The sequence below is a fragment of the Oncorhynchus mykiss genome, chromosome 24 (assembly GCF_013265735.2).
Source record: "Oncorhynchus mykiss isolate Arlee chromosome 24, USDA_OmykA_1.1, whole genome shotgun sequence".
NCBI lineage: Eukaryota > Metazoa > Chordata > Actinopteri > Salmoniformes > Salmonidae > Oncorhynchus > Oncorhynchus mykiss.
In genome coordinates this window covers 16841048-16860760 of record NC_048588.1, presented here as the reverse complement: position 1 = coordinate 16860760, position 19713 = coordinate 16841048, and the positions used below count along the sequence as shown (strand labels likewise).

General features: G+C 43.5%; 1 protein-coding gene across 6 annotated transcripts in view; it reads left to right on the top strand.

Annotated features, from left to right (window-relative positions):
• The window catches only part of LOC110503875 (septin-4), an 80140-nt gene that overhangs the window by 52897 nt on the left and 7530 nt on the right, over positions 1-19713 (top strand). For 2 of the 6 annotated variants that reach the window (XM_021582445.2, XM_021582446.2), the window contains exon 3: positions 18953-19309. The exons of 2 other annotated variants lie outside the window; for them this stretch is intronic. In XM_021582445.2, the coding sequence (XP_021438120.2) occupies positions 18953-19309 (357 nt within the window). Of the gene's footprint in view, positions 1-3309; positions 3470-14698; positions 14981-18952; positions 19310-19713 lie in introns of those variants that run through there. 2 more of the 6 variants (XM_021582449.2, XM_036961593.1) reach the window with 2 other exon arrangements.

Here is a 19713-nt window from a genome sequence, read left to right as displayed (position 1 = left end):
ACTGGGTAGGCACACTGGTTGTAGTGCAGTGGTTTGTTACCTAGTGGGAGCTATCCAGAAGCCTGTATCCATCTAAAGGCCATTGCTTTCATAGAGAACTATCCAACAGAGCATTAGAGGGGGAAAACACATCTAAAGACATGGGATCATGTGCCATTGGTACTCAGTGTTTCCTCTGGAATATATACTGAGGGTCATACCTAAGTAATTGATAATAGGAGTTCTCCTTCCATCTCTCTCTCCCTCTCTCTTCCCTTCCCTCCCTCTATTCATCTCTGATGGCCTCTTTAATTTCCTCAGCCCTCTGACGGAACACCTCCTCGCCACGACCTCACGAGCCAATTGTTTCTCCACACCGGCTTGTTGAGGATAAAACAGAACAGAGGGTTGAGGAATGCTGCTTGTGCAGCCTGGTTCCAACAGGAATGTTTAGCTGGGTCAGATAAAGGACCTTAATTGAATGGAGGAGGAAGTGCAGGTTCAGCACTAAGGACTTCTCCTCATGTGGGGGCCAGGGCTGCTGTGAACTGATGTTCTTGTTCATGCAGAGGCGGTCGATAACTGGTGATGTGGAAGTTCGGTGAGAGCTGTTAGATTCTTGAATTCTTCTTGTGATCAATGTGTTTTTAATGATTTTAGTTGATCTGAGAATGCTGATAAGGCATTTTGGTCTCTTGTGAAAACTCTGTGTTCTCTGACTGTTTTACATGTCCTGAATTAACCTCAGTGGAGAATAGCAGTACCTTTGAGCCTATTCGGCATAGCCTACCCTGGCTTCATAAGAGCCAGGTTGCATTGTCTGCTGCCCTACCCCTAGAGAGAGACCCTGTCTCTCACACATCACATGACTGAACTATACTTGGGGTGCAAGTTGTCCTTGTCTACAGGGCAGTAGCATTTCTGTGTTCAGTTAGATCGCTGTGTGCATTACAATTACTGTCCCACTAGTGTGATGCAATGCTCTGCTATTTATAATAGCCATTGGCATTTATGTCATTGGCATCAGGTGTTATTTTGTGACGTGGGGTTGTTGTCATTTTCGGGTGTGTGTACGTGTGTTTGACAAGCGGTTTCATGTGGAGGGCACTAGATGGCGCCACCTTCTCTCTGCCAGCTCACTCTGGTGTCAGTGTTGTACCCAGGGGAGTCTGAGGACCAAGTGTCTACAGTGCTACGTGCCTCAGACACAGGAGCACAGTTTGAGCAACCATGTGTTTTCCTGTCTCACTTGTTTTCCATTTGATGAAGGTCTGTTGACCAAAGGTTTACACAGTAAATTACTCAAATTTGTATCTGATCTAAGTGCATCTGATTTACATCTGACTTTTTCCCTACTGTTCCAATTAGGAAACAAGACTGTTCTTGTCACAGAGATGCAGAGGCCATTTGGGGAGTTCCAATAACATGTATCCTGTCTGTCAGTGAATAGTAGTTTCATCATCAGGTATGCCATTCTGGCCCTGTGCCGGATGACCCTACAATGTAAACTGGGAGGAGCCGGGCATTTTAATTATGTTTGGGAATATGTTCTGGTGGAGTCTCCAAAGACAGCTGTTTATTATAGTGTTATCTAGTCTGTGTGTGTGTGTGTGTGTCATCCCAACTCTTGGGGCATGCTGTCAGCTCCTTCAGACAATCCTGATTATCAGTCCCTGATGAGAGAGTTTTAGGGAGGACCAGGGCCCATATTTACAAAGTGTCTTAGAGTATGAGTGCTGTTCTAGGATCAGTTCAGCCTGTTAAATCATAATGAATAAGAGGGCAGACCTGGATCAGCACTCTTAAGACGCTTTGTGAATACAGGACCTGGACTCCTTTCAAAAGACTTTCAATACTACAGGAAGTAGTATTGACACCACAGGAAAGTGGGCATGGCACTCCAGTCTGCGTGGAAATGGGAATGCCCCCCTCTCACCCTCCAGCCGGCCCTACACATTTCTCACAGCTTTACAGGATCTTAGTGGGTTTTTACCATCCTGTATGGTCTGTATAAGAGGATACTGTCTACTGATTACAGTATTCATTGCACTGTCTATATGTTGGTCGCTGACAGTGATGATCCTGTAGGTTGGGATCTGGATCTGGTAGTGGTCCACAGTATTCCAGACAGCCTCTCCTCCCAGAGGCTGACTGTGAATTCCTCTCACAGCAAATCTGTCAAAGGAAGATTAATGTGTGTGGTCTGAAGCCCAGCGCTCTCTTTCTCTCTTGTAGTCCTAGATTATCTGAATCTGTCTGTCTTTCTTGTAGTCCTAGATTATCTGTGTCTGTCTGTCTGTCTGTCTGTCTGTCTGTCTGTCTGTCTGTCTGTTCTTAATCTACATATTGAGGACAATGAGTCTGTCTGAATGCTGCTGAACTGAGAGAATCATGTTCCTGCTTCAGTTCTGGACTGCCTTTATTAAGGCATTACAAAAGACTGAGATAATGTATGCGGCTCAGTCTTTCTGCTGTGCCCATTCATTTGAGTTTTAAACCTTGCTGTAAAATGGGAGGGAATAGCGTAATCTGAAAAACCGAATTCCCTAAGAATGAGTAATGCATAATACCAGACAGATTATGGTAAATCTTTTATATTATGGCCTAGTACGGTGACTGAGTAAAGTGTGTGTCTGTGCGCGCGCGTTGTATCCACATTGCGAACATTGAAATGTATTTGAGGCTGTGCATCCCTATAGTGCCCTGTCCCCACAGATGCATGTGACATGTACGTACACACACACACTGGAAATACTTTTCTTCCCCACTGCAGTACCACTCTTGCCCTGGTACTGCCAGCTGAGATGCTAGGAGGGTTGGATGGGGGCAGTGAGCGGTGCTAGAGTCTGGGGCGCCTGCAGCCTGTATGAGTACTAAGTGATGAGCTGTGCTTAAATGAAACTCTTCCTTCCAGACTGTTTGACCATTAGTGACACAAACGTGTGTGTGTGTCTGCACATGCATGTATCTTGCACAAGCACAACATCTGTGTGTGCATTGTGGAGCAAAGCTGTGGCTCTGCAGAATGAGGACAGTAGGGGCTTGTTTAAAAGGAGACAGGGCAGATGTTGTAAAGCTTCCAACAGTGCAGCATCTCTCCTGAAGGAAGGAGTGACAGGACAGCGCTACTGCTGCATCTAATATACATGGGCTGCACACATTGGTCAGAACTGAGAAAGGGGTGGGATTATTCAAATATACACCACACAGAGTGGTTGACAATGAGCCAAGGGGCATGCAAAACAGAGCTCCAATTGGACAATGATTGGATGAGGGTAGGAGAAATGGGTGTGTTTATGTACTGAGGTGTATTCTGTGAGAGGTGAAGTGACAGTAAGACTGAGGAGCTTTTCAAGGCCTGTTTACCGTCTCCTCTGATCTGTCTCTTTTGATTTGGGTTCTGTCTTCTATTGGGGGCTTTTATTTTTATGTCATTGGGGTCCCAAAGGAGAAAATGGCAGCAAACTCTGAAACAAACAGCGACTCTGAGGTATGTGTGTGTGTGTGTGTGTGTGTGTGTGTGTGTGTGTGTTTGGTCTGTAGTGTTTACTCCTCCACTATAGTGGTAATGAAACTATTTGTCTTTGTCAGCATTGCCAGCTCCTCCCCTGAGCATATGAGGTTTACCACTATATCACACAGTCTGCAACACAACACTACAAGTTGCCTTCAGTCAGTTTGGTATAAATATCAGTCGGTGTGTGTGTTCTGTGTGAGCATAATTCTGCATTAGACTTGACATTCTTCCTCTCAACAAAGATTTATACTGTGAAGTGCTTAGTATGATGTGCATAGCTTCCCATGACTCTAAACACATGTTGGTTGTTGTCTTGTGTTCTGGCACCACTGCAGCTGGGTGCTGGTTGCCCGTTGTGAGAGGGGAGGCACCAGTCTTTCATAGGGATGTTAAGATGTCTATATTGATTAATGTAACAACAGCTGATTGCACTGTGCGTGTGTATTGGTTTTGGAGCGTTAGCCCACCTGCTGCTGCGGCAGTGCAGATGTTATTGACTGGGACTCTCTTCCTGTCTGATGGTGTCAGTTTAATGGCCTTTTGCTCAAGTCTTAGAGCACCAGTCTACTGTAGATGTGCTGTAATATATATGGGTACTTACTCCCCAACCCTGTAACTGATTATATGTAATCTGATTACAAATAAAATGAATGGTTACATTACCAGCAAACATATTGTAATCACATTACAGATACTACAGATGCCGCCTTGGCTCTTAAAAAAAAAAGTAATTCAGAAGGATGTTTGTGAGAATATACATTGACACAACACTTTCAATTCAACATTTTCAAAAAAGCCGCAAGTTTAAGTTTGTTCCACAAGTCAGATACCACTATGATGACACACCAAATGCATTTGATGGATCGTTTTGTCTTCTAATGCCTCCTTAAAGGAAAAGTGATCCAAAAGAAATCAGATTACATTACTGAGTTTGGTTAAGCCAAACGTTACATTACTGATTGTCATTTTGGACAGGTAACTAACAACTGTAATGGATTACATTTAGAAAGTATGTAGGATGAGCACCTGACTTCCCTTGGGCTGTTCTGGCAGAGCTGTGTGTGTCTGTATTGCCCACCCATCTCACTCTCCATTCTTTCTCTTTAATAGCCCAGTCTCACACAAACACACAGAGCCCTCTGTACTGATCTAAACAACCACAGCATTCACACAGAGCAGAGCACACATGTTCACTACATCACCACCTGCACCTGGGTAAGCCACAAGGGTGAACCTCACTGGAGTTGTTGTGGAGTTGTAGTTGAGTTGAGTTGAGTTTATTTTATTTTTACAGGGACAGTGCACATTAATCAACGTTTCAGTAAAAGTGTCGGTTTTAGCCAGCCGGCTAATTTTCAACCGCAGTCCCTGGGCAGGTTATTAAAAACAATTACAATATAGACAACAGCAACATAGGACAAGCAAGACGCAGCATACAGACAGAGCAACATAGAACAAAAAGCAACAAGACAAAATTAATAAAAGCAACAAAGTGTTTCCACACCTCACAAGCTACAGACAACATGGAAAGTGACAAAACACAGCTTGGGACCATGTTTACAAATCTGATTGACCTTTAGCCATGTCTTCAAGCATTTTGTGAAAGTGTGATATGTGGTGGAGTTATGTGTGTTCTACTCAATCATTAAACCAAACACTCCACAATGTGCAGACATTTTCAAGGGATTTCGCTCATAAATGAGATTGAGGTAATAGCCTAAGTTCCAAAATGAGTGTTTTTATAGGTGATTTCCACAGAACTAGAATTAATTATATTTGGATGTTCTGAGTCTACTGTATGTATGAATGTGTCACACCAGACTGGCAGGACTTTGGTGGCCAATGGGGCATCTCCCATCTAGTCTGCAGAACGTCCCGTAAAATAGAGTTTGTATTCCACAGGGGCGTTGAAACCTATCATTTCACTTGATGCTGTAAAATAAAGCATCTCCTCCAGGATGGGGAAATGAACATATTCTGAAGTAAATGCATAGTCTGACTATACTCACGCTTAATAAAGTCATTTTCACATCTGGACATTGTACGATAGCACCATAATTACTCTACTGTAGTTTTAGTAGATAGAAATAAGTGTGCTGACTTTTGAATTGCCTGCAGTAGAAATGTGCTTTCATCGCTTGAGGTCAATAACAACATGCTGTACAGTTTCTTTATGGCTCGCTGTGGCTTGTGACTGCACTTCCCATGTCTACACACACACATGCAGGTTGGCGTTTTTTGTCATTAATCTTGTTCTGGAGGCAGCTCTGCAGAGTGATCACTAGCTGACACAGCCACAAAGTCATCAAATCGGATTTGAACCCTAACCTTAAACACACTGCTAACCCTAACCTTTTAATTTGTACAATATAGCACATTTTAACTTTGCAGCTAAGTGGAAATTGCTCAGTTCTGCCTCCAGGAAAAGACTCATGGCAATAATCGTCAACCTGCCATACACACACTCCATGTCCTATGGAAAGCACTAAGCTGCCTGGTCCTCTGAGTGCAACAGTAGTGGCAGTTAAACCCTCTACCTCGCTCCAACAGTAACAAAACAGGGTATTGTTGCCAACCACAACTACTGTTATGTTTGAATTTGGTTTCATATCCTTTCATTGTTTCTCTGAGACTATTATATAGTCTAACCATCAACCTTTCACTCCGTCAATCTGGAAAAAACTTTTCCCCTTTTGTTCCCACATCCCATAATTTCTTCCCCTTTTTTTTGGACTTAGTTGATGGCATGTTGACAATGGTCCCTTTGAGGGCAGACCGTAAGTTGAAGTCCCCTCCTAAAGGTTAACATTAGCTTCTTCAATAAGCATGTGAAGTAACCCACAACATGCCATTTCTGAAGTCCTTATAAGAACTAATTAAAGATGATTGAATACCTTCCACAAAAGTGGGTGCCGACTGAATGCATTGTGTGCACCGCCACGGACCAGAGTGAAATAGTTCAATTGTGGCTTCACTATGGCATGTTGTTACTCCTAATGACCTGAACTAAAGGCAGCAGCTGTTTTACCTGGGGTCCAGTAACATTAAGGCAGTTTTATATACAATTTAAAATATTACATGACATTACTTAACACTTTTCACAACACATTAAGTGCGTTCCCGCAGGCCACTACTCTGCTACCACATATCTACAATACAAAACTCAGTGTGCGTGTCTTATCATGTATATGTGTAAGCATGTGTCTGTTCCTCTGTATGTGTCTCTTCACAGTCCCAGCTGTTCCATAAGGTGTATTTATCGGGGGGGGTTTACTGATACTACTGCTTGCATCAGTTACCCGATGTGGAATAGAGTTTCATGTAGCCATTGCACTACGTAGTACTGTGCTCGTCCAATAGTCTGTGTTTGACTTTGGTGGCATGTCTTGTGGGGTATGCATGGGTGTCCGAGCTGTGTGCTAGTAGTTCAGACAAACAGCTCAGTGCATTCACCTTGTCAACACTTTTTACAAAAACAAGTAGTGATGAAGTCAATCGATCTTCCACTTTGAGCCATGAGAGATTTACATGCATATTATTGTTATCTCTAAATGTACATTTAAGGGCCAGCCCGTGCTGCCTTGTTCTGAGCCAATTTCAATTTTCAGAGGTCCCTCTTTGTGGCACCTGACCACACAACTGAACAGTAGTCCAGGTTCAACAAAACTAGGGCCTGTAGGACCTAGAGCACTGGTTGCATCACTGCCTGGTACGGCAACTGCTTGGACTCTGACCTCAAGGCACTACAGAGGGTAGTGCGTACGGCACAGTACATCACTGGGGCTAAGCTGCCTACCATCCAGGACCTCTACACCAGGCGGTGTCAGAGGAAGGCCCTAAAAATTGTCAAAGACCCCAGCCACACCAGTGATAGACTGTTCTCTCGAATACCACATGGCAAGCGGGACCGAAGTGCCAATTCTAGGACAAAAAGGCTTCTCAACAGTTTTTACCCCCAAGCCATAAGACTCCTGAACAGGTAATCAAATGGCTACCCGGACTATTTGCATTGTGTGCCTCCCCCCATAGTCATTTTAACTGTACATACTACCTCAATTGGCCTGACCAACCAGTGCCCCCGCACAGTGGCTAACCGGGCTATCTGCATTGTGTCCCGCCACCCACCAACCCCTCTTTTACGTTACTGCTACTCTGTTCATCATATATGCATAGTCACTTTAACCATATCTACATGTACATACTACCTCAATCAGCCTGACTAACCGGTGTCTGTATGTAGCCTCGCTACTTTTATAGCCTCGCTACTGTATATAGCCTGTCTTTTTACTGTTGTTTTAATTTCTTTACTTACCTATTGTTCACCTAATACCTTGTTTTGCACTGTTGGTTAGAGCCTGTAAGTAAGCATTTCACTGTAAGGTCTACACCGGTTGTATTCAGCGCACATGACAATCTTTGATTTGATCTGTCTTGTTGATGGTGTTAAAAAGGCAGAACAGCGCTTTATTATGGACAGACTTCCCCTCATCTTAGTTACTGTTGTATCAACATGTTTTGATCATGACAGTTTACAATCCAGGGTTACTCCAAGCAGTTTAGTCACCTCCACATTATTTATTACAGCATTTAGTTGAGGTTTAGTGAATGATTGGTCCTGTAGAGATTTTTACCCATGACATTTTTCTTCAGAGCAGAGAAAGCTTTTTGTTGTGTTGGACTGACTGCTCTAAAATCTGTGGAATTAAACTTTTAAGATGAGATCAAAAACGTTCATAAATAATCATCAACAGCTGACAGTGCATGTATTCAATTTCTGACTGCAGCTTATGAATGTTCCACAAGATCTGCAGAAGTATTTTCCAGTTAAGTGCCTTGGTTATTGCTCAAGGGGCTGGCCACCGCAGCAGTATGCCACCTTGGACTTGAACCAGCAACTTTCTGGTTTCATGTGGTTGGTATGCACTAACTGCGTATGAAACCACCAGGTTTATCTTACTGGAGGTGTCACTGTATTGGTTTTACTGTGGATTTTTTTTTTAAGCTTACACTAATTGGGTGAAAATGAATAATTATTTCTACTAGTAATTGTGGTGAGAGGCAGTAGTGTGGCCTATACCTGTTACGGATATGAACTGGATCAGGACCCAGGTGGGTCCCACTGATGTGAGCCTTTGAGCACGTAAGTTAATTAGATGACGTATTCAGCTGAATAAAGGGGAAACGTGTCTTACCAGTAGGTTATTGATACAGTACTTATGTAAATGTGATATTTTTTATATATTTGCAAACATTTCTAAAAACCTGTTTTTGCTTTGTCATTATGGTGTATTGTGTGTAGATTGAGGGGGGGGGAGTATTTAGTCCATTTTAGAATAAGGCTGTAATGTAACAATGTGGAAAATTCAAGGGGTCTGAATACTTTCTGAATGCGCTTTATATTATGTTATGAACATACAGCTCCAAGTTCTACAATATGATAGAGACATTTCCATGAATGCTACTGATTTGTTCATCAGATGTGATCTAGGTGGGACGTGCAGTAGGACTGTGGTGTCGCGTGGTTTCTGGTGTCGCGTGGTTTCTGGTGTCGTGTGGTTTCTGGTGTCGTCTGGTGTCGTGTGGTTTCTGGTGTCGTGTGGTTTCCTCAACCATAGGCCGGTGTTTTATAGCTAGCCGATAATGTGTTTTTGTAAGCTTATTTGTGTATCAGCCTCTGGAACTATGTTGAGCTCAGGTGCTCCACTGCAGCCCTGTTGGGTGACTGGGGTTTCAGTTATACGTCCAAGAGACCATTCAGATATATAGCCTAATTTGTTTGACTGTGTGCTTTAGATTTCTCCTTCAGAATTTTCTCAAAGGAAAAGTGTAACTAAATCAAATGGAACAAGAAGTTAAATTAAGATGTAAACGTAGAGTTTTGACTTATTTTGCCAAGACAAATGTTGTCAATGTGACTATCATTTACATTATCACAGCCTGTTTGTCTATTCTTATTAGTTGTGATTAATTCAGTTTGACTGATTCTCTCTTACTGTATGTAGTCAACTCTTCCTTTCTTTTTGTAAGGCATTGAGGTTATCTTATTATGTTGAACCAATGATAAGCACATCAAAGGAATCTAAAGGAAAGCAGAGCTGCCAACATGCACGCATTTTGCGTGCCAACATGCATGCATTTTGCGTACCAACTACGCAATTCTTTGTCCATGTACGCAGGTACGAGATCCGAGTTAAAAACTTCTTAGGGATAGGCGTCCCGTCAACGGGGCAGTTGTAAACCATGCAGCGCCGTGTGTCACAGATTTTTAGAGAAACAACAAATGTTCGTACATATAAGTGTCTTATATTGGCTGAAAGCTTAAATTCTTGTTAATATAACTGCACTGTCCAATTTACAATAGCTATTACTGTGACAAATGGCATGCTATTGTTTGAGGAGAGCTCCTAACAACAAAACACTTTTTTTCACCATGATAGGTTTGATAAATTCACCTCTGAAGGTGAAATGTGTACTTACCTTCTGAAATCCTGCTCTGATTTGTCATCCAATGGGTCCCAGAGATAACGTGAAGTGTTGTTTTGTATAGCATGCACGATCGATTTTTGTATTTCCACTCATTCAATTTGAAAAGGAATCTGTGAAAATCTAACCCTAAACGTTGTTCAACCAGTCAAATCACATTCATATTTATTCCTCGGAGATCCTAGAAGGTAACCAGACTTCCCTATATCATTAGGGGTGTAGTATATCCTATAGGACACCACATTTGGTCAGAGAGCGAAGCCTTCATGGCATGCCGATGACACGTGTGGTCTTCACTTGATCGACTGTAACTTTGTCAAATAAGCACCAATCAGGGTCACACAAAGCTAGCTAGATAGCCAATGAGCTGGGCTTTACGGGAGTATCCCATAAAGTATCCCATACGGAAACCCTGTATCTGTCGCAAAATGTAGCTGCTAACCTTGTGCGACAGCAAGCCTTTTCCTTTTGGACAAAAATGATAAGAATATGAAGAGTAATGAAAACTGGGTGTTTTTGCAAATATTGAACATATAATATGGCTACTAATACTGGAAAAGCTAAATCAAAGTCCAAGTATATAGATTTGACTATATTCTTGCTTAAAAATGTCATGTAAATGTCTCCTTCACGATTTGCTCAAATGTACCTGGGTGACTTCACACTAAATGTCATGTAGTTTTCTCATACATAATTATCCGTCTGAAACTTTGCACATACACTGCTGCCATCTTGTGGACACCGTCGGAATTACAACCAGTGATGGCTAGATGTGGGACCTTTTCTGTTGCATTTCAAATATGAGTTTTAAATATAAGTTTTAAAAAGTACAAATGAATAGTGCCTGATTTTATTATTATTTGTAATTTGTTTTTATTGTTTACATTTGAATGAAAAATAAATTCACTGAGTAAATCTAACATCTCTATTCTCGAGCTGCAACACACAGTTTGTGTCAAAGGATTAATACATCATTATTCGACGTAGCTACCTCGTGTCTGCACCTACTGTTTATGATGCTGAGTTTTCCGACTGTCAGCTGTACGTAAACACATTGATAAATCCCTTTTCAACTCCGTGTGTTGTGGAAAGGTAAACACTAATTGTTTCAAGCTAAGGTTAGCGAACATAAAATAGACATTCAGTGGGCTCCAAAGTACCAGCAGTTCACTCGCATTTGCTAGTGAAATAAATTAAATGCAAATCCGAAAAAATACTGGTCGCATTTGTACGAGTGTGATGTACATTTAATTCTGCGTTGTGTTTTCCACATAACAATACGAGGATCACGCAACCTGATAGACAGACTGTAATTATGATCCACATCATTAAAAAGCATTACAAAAGTATAAACAAAAGTAAATCTAAACATCTTGGCATTACATGGAGTCAGGAGTTTAGAAGACTGCGCGATGAAGAGTGAATGAGTGTCCGGTATTAGCTATAGAGGCAATGCTTCTAAAATGCCTTTGCACTAGAGTTGAGGTTTTATCAATTTAGAAAATCTCAAATCATGTATGCGCCGCAAAGAAATACAATTAGGCACGTTTACAGCGTTCAGATTCCCTTTGTGATAGCCAGTTTGCGGTCAGTGTCGATGCAGTCTTTTGTTTTTATGTTTTCAAAATGATTTTGCTTTTAGTGTTGATTAGGAACTGTGCCTAAAAAGCCAATACTTGTGAGCTGGCCCTAGTGATTGGCCCTGTTTGAGAGGTGACAAGCGTTCCACTACTTCAGAGACTAAACTCTGAGGCATGTGCTAACACAAACGTTTGCAGATAATTTTCTCCATTCTTCACTGTACATGTAATGGAATAAACATACAGACAATCTGCTAATTCCACAAAACATATCATTATTTTATGTTCTGTATCTTGTGTTTTTCAGAGGACTGAACTGAACCAGGTGTGATCCATAATGTTTGTCTAAGAACATGAATCTCCAATTTGCCACGAGTGTCTGGTACTCTAAAAAGTTGGACAGGGTTGGCAGGTCTGGGAAAGTTGCATGAGAAATGTCCAATGTATTTTCCCTACAAAGCACTGTACATGAGATTAATGGATGGATTTATTCTAAACACAGTTGCGTAACAGGCCTAGTATTATATTTGGCTTTGGGGGGGTTGCAGCAGTTCAATGCATAACTCTAAAGTAATTAGTGTATGCGCGTCTCCCATGAAGGCAAGTGAACAAGTACACACAGGGTAGAGAATTGGGAGAAGGGAGATGAAGGCTCAGAGGGAAAGCATGCATGTGTGACGGATGCTACCCAACCTCTCTAGATGGAGCTGTAGATTTACAGAGAGGAGATGGGGGAAAAAAATATCATATTTGCCCTCCATCCTCATATCCTGCAGCAATGCAAGAGGGTAGGGAGGGGGGGCTGTAATCCCAAGGTTAACCCACTCCAGAGTGCTCTGTGCCAGGCATGCCAAGTAGCCCTGATGGACGTGCTGCCGAGGCTGACTGGGTGATGTCATCAGTCCAACTCTGCTGCCTGATCGTCACTACCACTATTGTTCTGCTGTCTGTGTTAAGGCTCCATTTATATTCAGTATGATCTGAGATTCCTCCTCTTGCTCTCTCTTTCTAGTTATCTCTCCTCTCACTCTTGTTTTCTCTCTCCCTTGAGATGCCGTCTCTTTTCTTCTCATTTTATGTCAAACTGTTGAATGAAGACCTCATGAGACATCAGTGTTTTTAGGCAGCAAGGCAGGCAGCCAGCCATGCAGGCTGGTAAAGTAAGGAGAGTTCCATACATCTACAGTGAAATTCCTTGATCGTCATCCCTTTAAATCCGTTTCAGCTGTGGCTACGGTCTCCTAAGACTTTAATGCTTAAGATAATCATACACTCCAGTGCCTGACAGCCAAACTGATACTGTGTGAGAGGATAAATCTGTATTCCTCTCTTGTCTTAACTTGCAGGGTAAATAATTTGCTCGAGAAGAGCCAAAGTGGGTTCTTAGTGGAAAATCTATGTAGTACAGAGATGAGTGGCCTTAAAAGTTGGAGTTGGTGTTATTGGCATGGTATGGGTTGGACAGCCCAACCTTGTGAACCGTGATGGGTGCGTGGGCCGTGGATGGATTTCATGTCTGTGGCGGATCGGACTAGGAGCCCCAGGACGGTGGGGCAGCCAGGCAGCTCGATGGGTTTCATGTCTGTGGCGGATCGGACTAGGAGCCCCAGGGCGGTGGGGCAGCCAGGCAGCTCGATGGGTTTCATGTCTGTGGCGGATCGGACTAGGAGCCCCAGGGCGGTGGGGCAGCCAGGCAGCTCGATGGGTTTCATGTCTGTGGCGGATCGGACTAGGAGCCCCAGGGCGGTGGGGCAGCCAGGCAGCTCGATGGGTTTCATGTCTGTGGCGGATCGGACTAGGAGCCCCAGGGCGGTGGGGCAGCCAGGCAGCTCGATGGGGCTGAAGGACAGTGTCCTGGTTCAAAAGGATATATAGGCAGGGGATGCTTGCCATTCTCCAGACTGGTTCCCGGTGAGGGCATGAAGAGCTGCTTGAGAGGAGGCAAGAGAGTCAGGCTGTTACATCTCATACAGGGTACCACAGGTGAGGTACCACAGGTGAGGTACCACAGGTGAGGTACCACAGGTGAGGTACCACAGGTGAGGTACTTCAGGAGAACTGGTGAGTTATTGTCCAGAAGAGGATTGCTTTTAAATTGAGTCTGGTGAGGTCTTTTTTTAAATTGAGTCTAGTTGGTGTGATGATGATAATGATTGATTACAAAGACTGCATTTTCTACTTGCTTCCAAGTGGTGGATTCTCTGCAGTTCAAGTGAGGGGCAGACATGTTCTTCAAGTTTTGAAATGGTGGAGCAGAGAAGTTTTCACAATTCACAAAAAAAAAAAAAAATTTGATCTGAGAACCATTCCACACACATCTCTGCTCCAGAGTTGACAGTGTTGGTTATTGTTGACCAGGGATGCTGTTAATTGGATCACACGGTGGGTGGTCCATGTTAGGCAGTAGATTGGACATTGATCCATCGTGTGGTTTGGTCAGAGCAAAGCAGACCGGAGGAAAACATGTCAGTGGTCCTCTAATCTGAGAAACTATTAATTTCCTCTCCTCTCTGTCCCCTCTGCCACTTATCTCCTAATCCCAATCCCTGTTTAATTAAAACTGTGAGGATGACATCAAAAACCTGGTTGGGATGACTTGGAAATCCTTTTTGGGAGAACAACTCGTAGAAGAACCTTGCAAGGCCTTGCTCTGAACTCTGAGTGTTAGTAGGTGTGTGCTTTTGTTTTAATTTTCAGTAAAGACATTTCAACTCTCTACACGATGCAACGGCAGCCAGATCAGTTAATTTCATCTGCTTCAGTAACAGTGCATTGTTAGACCTCCCCTGAATGGGAAGATGTCAGAATCAGTTAAACTAAGTGCAGCTGGACAAATAAACAACATTAGGCTATGAGTGGAATGGCCAGACAGAATAGATCCCTGCACACACCAACATTATTTCTGGACATTGCTGAAACAATTCATTCCATGCACCACTCTGAATGCAACTCAATCACCCGGTGGGCTACTCCAGTGGACAGCCATGTCATTTCCTATGGCTGGATCCAGACTACTCACTCATTGTTATTTTAATTTTAGTTATTTCATCATTTCGTTATGTTTTATTTGTGTTTTGTTTTTCTTTCAACCCTTTTGTACTGGTCCGTTCTACACAAAACGCCATCACGCAACGCTATCCTGTTGTCACGCCAACCTACCCTTCCACGCCCTCCTTCACCATTCCCCATTCCTTGTTCTGATTGGTCCTTCCAATTCTTACTTCCCTGTTGGCCCTGCTCCTTGCCTCGCCCTTTTCCACTCCAAATGCATGTTCCTTCCTGGTTGGAGATTGCAGAGTGCACTGTAGCCCCAGTAGCAATGGAGGACAGTGACCATGAGGCTCACTCATCATCAGATGACCTGGACTCCGCCCCGCCATCCCCTGACCACACCAGGGACCACCACCATGAGCCCGAACAGGTACCAGTGACCAGACAAGGTCTGGGTCAAAGAATATGTCAAATACTTTCCAGATATTTGAGCTGCTGTGCTTGATTTGGTTGGACTGACACAGTGAATGGAACAAATGGAATAGTCCAAAAAGGTCAAAATTCCAAGCTAAATCAAGTGCACCTCAAATACTTTTAAGTATTTTCCATATTTCCATTGGTCTCTCAGTGACCCCCCCCCCACCCCCCTTTAAACCCAATCCCCTGTTGTCACACACAACACAGGGATGTTGTTGTGGCAGGAGGTTTCATACTGCTGCGCTCCATATGTACAGTGGAACCACAATCAGCCCTCTGTCGGCATGCAGGGATAATCTCCTGTTATCCTGAGAGCCATGTGGAAGGACAATCTAAGATTCATACATACCAAGGACTGGCAACAATGTACTTGAAAATTGTAGTTTAATTGTCCACATGCTTTAGACCTCTTTTGTAGTTCACTAGTTTACTTTGTAGTTTACTTTATAGTTCACTAGTTTACTTCCTGTTTGAACCAGTTATTTGCGCATAAAAGTTGAGTTGGTTACTATTGATCCAAAGAAAGGAGGCCCAATAGGCTGTGTGTCTGTTCACAGGAGCTTAAACTTGGAAGAACACCAATGTATCATCATGACTGTGTCCTCTCCAGATTAGCTCTCAAAACGTATCACTATTGAGCAGAGATATGGGCCGATAACTCCAGTTTACTCTGATTGCTATGGTTCCCCTAGAGCTAAATCACTCTGAATAAGAGTGTCTGCTAAATTACTAAAATGTACAGTCGGAAAGTATTCAGACCCCTTCCCTTTTTCCACATTTTGTTACGTTACAGCCTTATTCTAAAATGTATTAAATCATTTTCCCCCGTCATCAATTTACACACAATACCCCATAATGACAAAACGAAAACACATTGTTAGATATTTTTGCAAATGTATTAAAAATAAAAAACAGATACCTTATTTACATAAGTCTTCAGACGCTTTGCTATGAGACTCAAAATTGAGCTCAGGTGCATCCTGTTTCCATTGATCATCCTTGAGATGTTTCTACAATTTGATTGGAGTCCCCCTGTGTTAAATTAAATTGATTTGACATGATTTGTAAAGGCACACGTGTCTATATGAGGTCCCATCGTTGACTGTGCACGTCAGAGTAAAAACCAAGCCATGAGGTCGAAGGAATTGTCCATAGAGCTCTGAGACAAGACTGTGTTGAGGCACAGATCTGGGGAATGGTACCAAAACATATCTGCAGTATTGTAGGTTCCAAGTACACAGTGGCCTCAATCATTCTTAAATGGAAGAAGTTTGGAACCAGCAAGACTATTCCTACAGCTGGCCGTCCGGCCAAACTGGGCAATCGAGGGAGAAGGGCCTTAGTCACAGAGATGACCAAGAACCCAATGGTCACTCTGACAGAGCTCCAGAGTTCCTCTGTGGAGATGGGAGAAACTTCCAGAAGGACAACCATCTCCGCAGCGCTCCTTCATGGTAGGTTGGCCAGACCGACGCCACTCGTCACTAAAAGGCACAAGACAGCCAGCTTGGAGTTTGCCAAAAGGAACCTAAACGACTCTGACCATGAGAAACAAGATTCTCTGGTCTGATGAAACCAAGATTGAACTCTTTGGCCTGAATGCCAAACGTCACGTCTGGAGGAAACCTGGCACCATCCCTACGGTGAAGAATGGAGGTGGCAGCATCATGCTGTGGGGATGTTTTTCAGCAGCAGGGACTGGGAGACTAGTCAGGATCAAGGGACAGATAAACAGAGAAAAGTACAGAGATCCTTGATGAAAACCTGCTCCAGAACTCTCAGGACCTCAGACTGGGGTGAAGTTTCACCTTCCAACAGGACAAAGACCCTAAGCACACAGCCAATACAACACAGAAGTGGCTTCGGGACAAATTTCTGAATGTCCTTGAGTGGTCCAGCCAGATCCCGGACATGAACCTGATCGAACATCTATGGAGAGACCTGTGCAGCGGCACTCTCCATCCAACCCTACTGAGCTTGAGAGGATCTGCAGAGAAGAATGGGAGAAACTCCCCCAAATCCAGGTGTGCCAAGCTTGTAGCATCATACCGAAGAAGACTTGAGGCTTGTAATCACTGCCGAAGGTGCTTCAACAAAGTACTGAGTAAAGGGTCTGAATACTTATGTAAATGTCAAATGGAAGTTTTTATTTTAAATTTTAAAAAAAAAGTTTTAGCTTTGTCATTGTGGGGTATTCTGTCTAGACTGAAAAAGGCTGTAACGTAGCAAAAGTCAAGGGGTCTGAATACTTCCCGTCTGCACTGTAAATGTAAAATAGCCTCTTGGCCTTCTCAATACACTGTAATATTCATAGTGGTGCAGGCTGGGGATTCTTTACACAAACTGGGGCAGAAAGGGCATGCGTGGCTGTGGTAACTTGAGCATCAGCCCTAAGGACATGAGCACCAATCTGCATCCCAAATGGCATCCTATTCTTTATACAGTGTACTTCTTTTGACCAGGACCCATAGGGAATAGGGTGCCATTTGGGATGGAACACTAGGCTCTAGTCTGAGAACTGCAGGGAGGTATATCCCTTTACAGTTTCAACTACACACAGAGGCTCTGCCTTGGTTGGTGTCATGAATAGTAGGTATTGTCATCGGGTAAGGTAGATGGTATGGGAATAAAATAACACGTAGTTATGATTGACAGGTTTAGGTAGATTTGAAAATGAGTGCTGTTACTAATCACCGCAAATTGATCAGTCATTGTGTAAATGACATTTTGAGGTGACATGTTTAACACCAATAGATTTTTATCAGGTTTCCTCTGTCTACCAGTATGTGTTGAGTGACACACCCATATGAATAGATGATGTCATGTTTGAGTCCTTGTTGATGTCATAAGAAGGTGTGTGTGTTCATGACTGTTTGCGTTTGAAGCTGTATGACACTATATACCACAGCAATTCATTTGAGCAGTCTTCTAGTAATCAAGAGGGTTCATTAATCATTTAGAGGTTCATTTCCTTTAGCTCTACTCAATCACATCATATTTTGTTGTGTAACCTGTTAAATGGTTGCCTCCACCTTCTATTGAATTGTGATGTCCCAGCATGCGTCCCAAATTGCAGCTTATTCCCTATGTAGTGCACTACTTTTGACCAGGGCCCACATACAATAGGGTGCCACCCAGACTCCAGAGTCTACCATACCAAGGCTGAAGCTGCTGAGCAGGGAGAATCTTTACAGCCAGCTGCCACGGCACTACACTTTAAACAAGATGTATCCTCCCATTTCCTACAAGTTCAGGAAGGTCAATGATGTCGTTCTGTCCTTGAGCTGTTCTTGTCTATTAATGTTTTTGTTTGGACCCCAGGAAAAGTAGCTTCTGCTTCAGCAACAACTAATGGGGATCCTAATAAAATACTAATAATAAAATGATGAGTTATCTATAGAGGACTCAAAAGGTTATATTTTTGGCGCTCTATATTGTATTGGACAGAGTGAGTGTTCTCTTGCGTCAGAATCAGAGGGTGTGCTTGTTATCAGTTTGATGGCCATCCGAGATCTCTTCTTCCTCGGCATTCCTCCCATCAGCACAAATATTTACCCTCCCCTCTTACGTTGTTAACCTTGTAGCTTCTCTGGTGCTCTCTAGTGAATCAGTCAGTCGATATCTTCTTTCCTCGCTGTCTCTTAGTGTAAATCTTCTCTAAACCCTAGAGAACTAGGCCTATCTTGCACTTAATGATTTCTTAGGTTGTTTCTCTCCATCAAAACATTCAGTGTCTATAACCACTCTGCATGTTCTTCTTTTTTTCCTGTTGATCCTTATGTTGCCCCTTTTACCTTTGCTCCTTGTTTTCCTTCCGATCTATATTAACCCTCCCTCCTGCTCCAACCTTTACTCCTCTCCATCCATTCTTCTCTGCATCACCTCTCCCACCCACCTGCACTGCTCCCTGGCCCCTCCCCCTTAGCACTCAAGCCATTACAAGGATGATTCTGAAGACTCTGAGTTGGAGAACATCATGCAACAAGACCCCCACCACAGCGTGGACCACCCTCACCCGCCTCTGGGCGGCTATGAGCACAGCCCCGACCATGAGCACTTCCACCCGGTGGACAGGGAGGCAGAGGGTGGCGACACCCCCGGGACGCCCACCTTTTTGCGGCCCCCCACGGCGGGTGGCAGGGCCCAGTCAGACAACCAGGGCGTAGGGAGGCTGCAGTTGGGTGGATGTGGGATGGTGGATCACTATGACATGCAGTCTCCCCTCAGTCCCACCAGGCCCAAGAGCCCCTGGGGCCGCTTTGATCCCTACGACTTTCCAGAGGTAAACTTCAGGCCAGGGGGACCGTTTAGGGTGTAGAGACCAGAGGCAACACTATGGGCAATGTGGGTTGGGTTATCAGCTCTCCAGTCCAAAGAGGCTGTGCTTTAGCCTCAGAGGAGCACTAGCAGCAGGTTCAGGCCATTTCCAGTGATGTTTACTTGGAAACTTTGGTTGTGTGTCTGGCAGATTACTCAGTTTGTGGATTTCGCTTTGAAACTGATGTTGGTCAAAGATGGCAGTGTGTTCTGGTGTGTTGACAATGGCTTCATTCAATACCCTACATCTGTTGAAATGGCTTTAGGTTTGAAGACATGTATTTATGTGTGGTAGGTGTTGCCTTTTTATTTAGAATGATTAGAACTCGCAAATGTGCCGCCACCAGAGGTGAGCGCCGTGTTTAAATA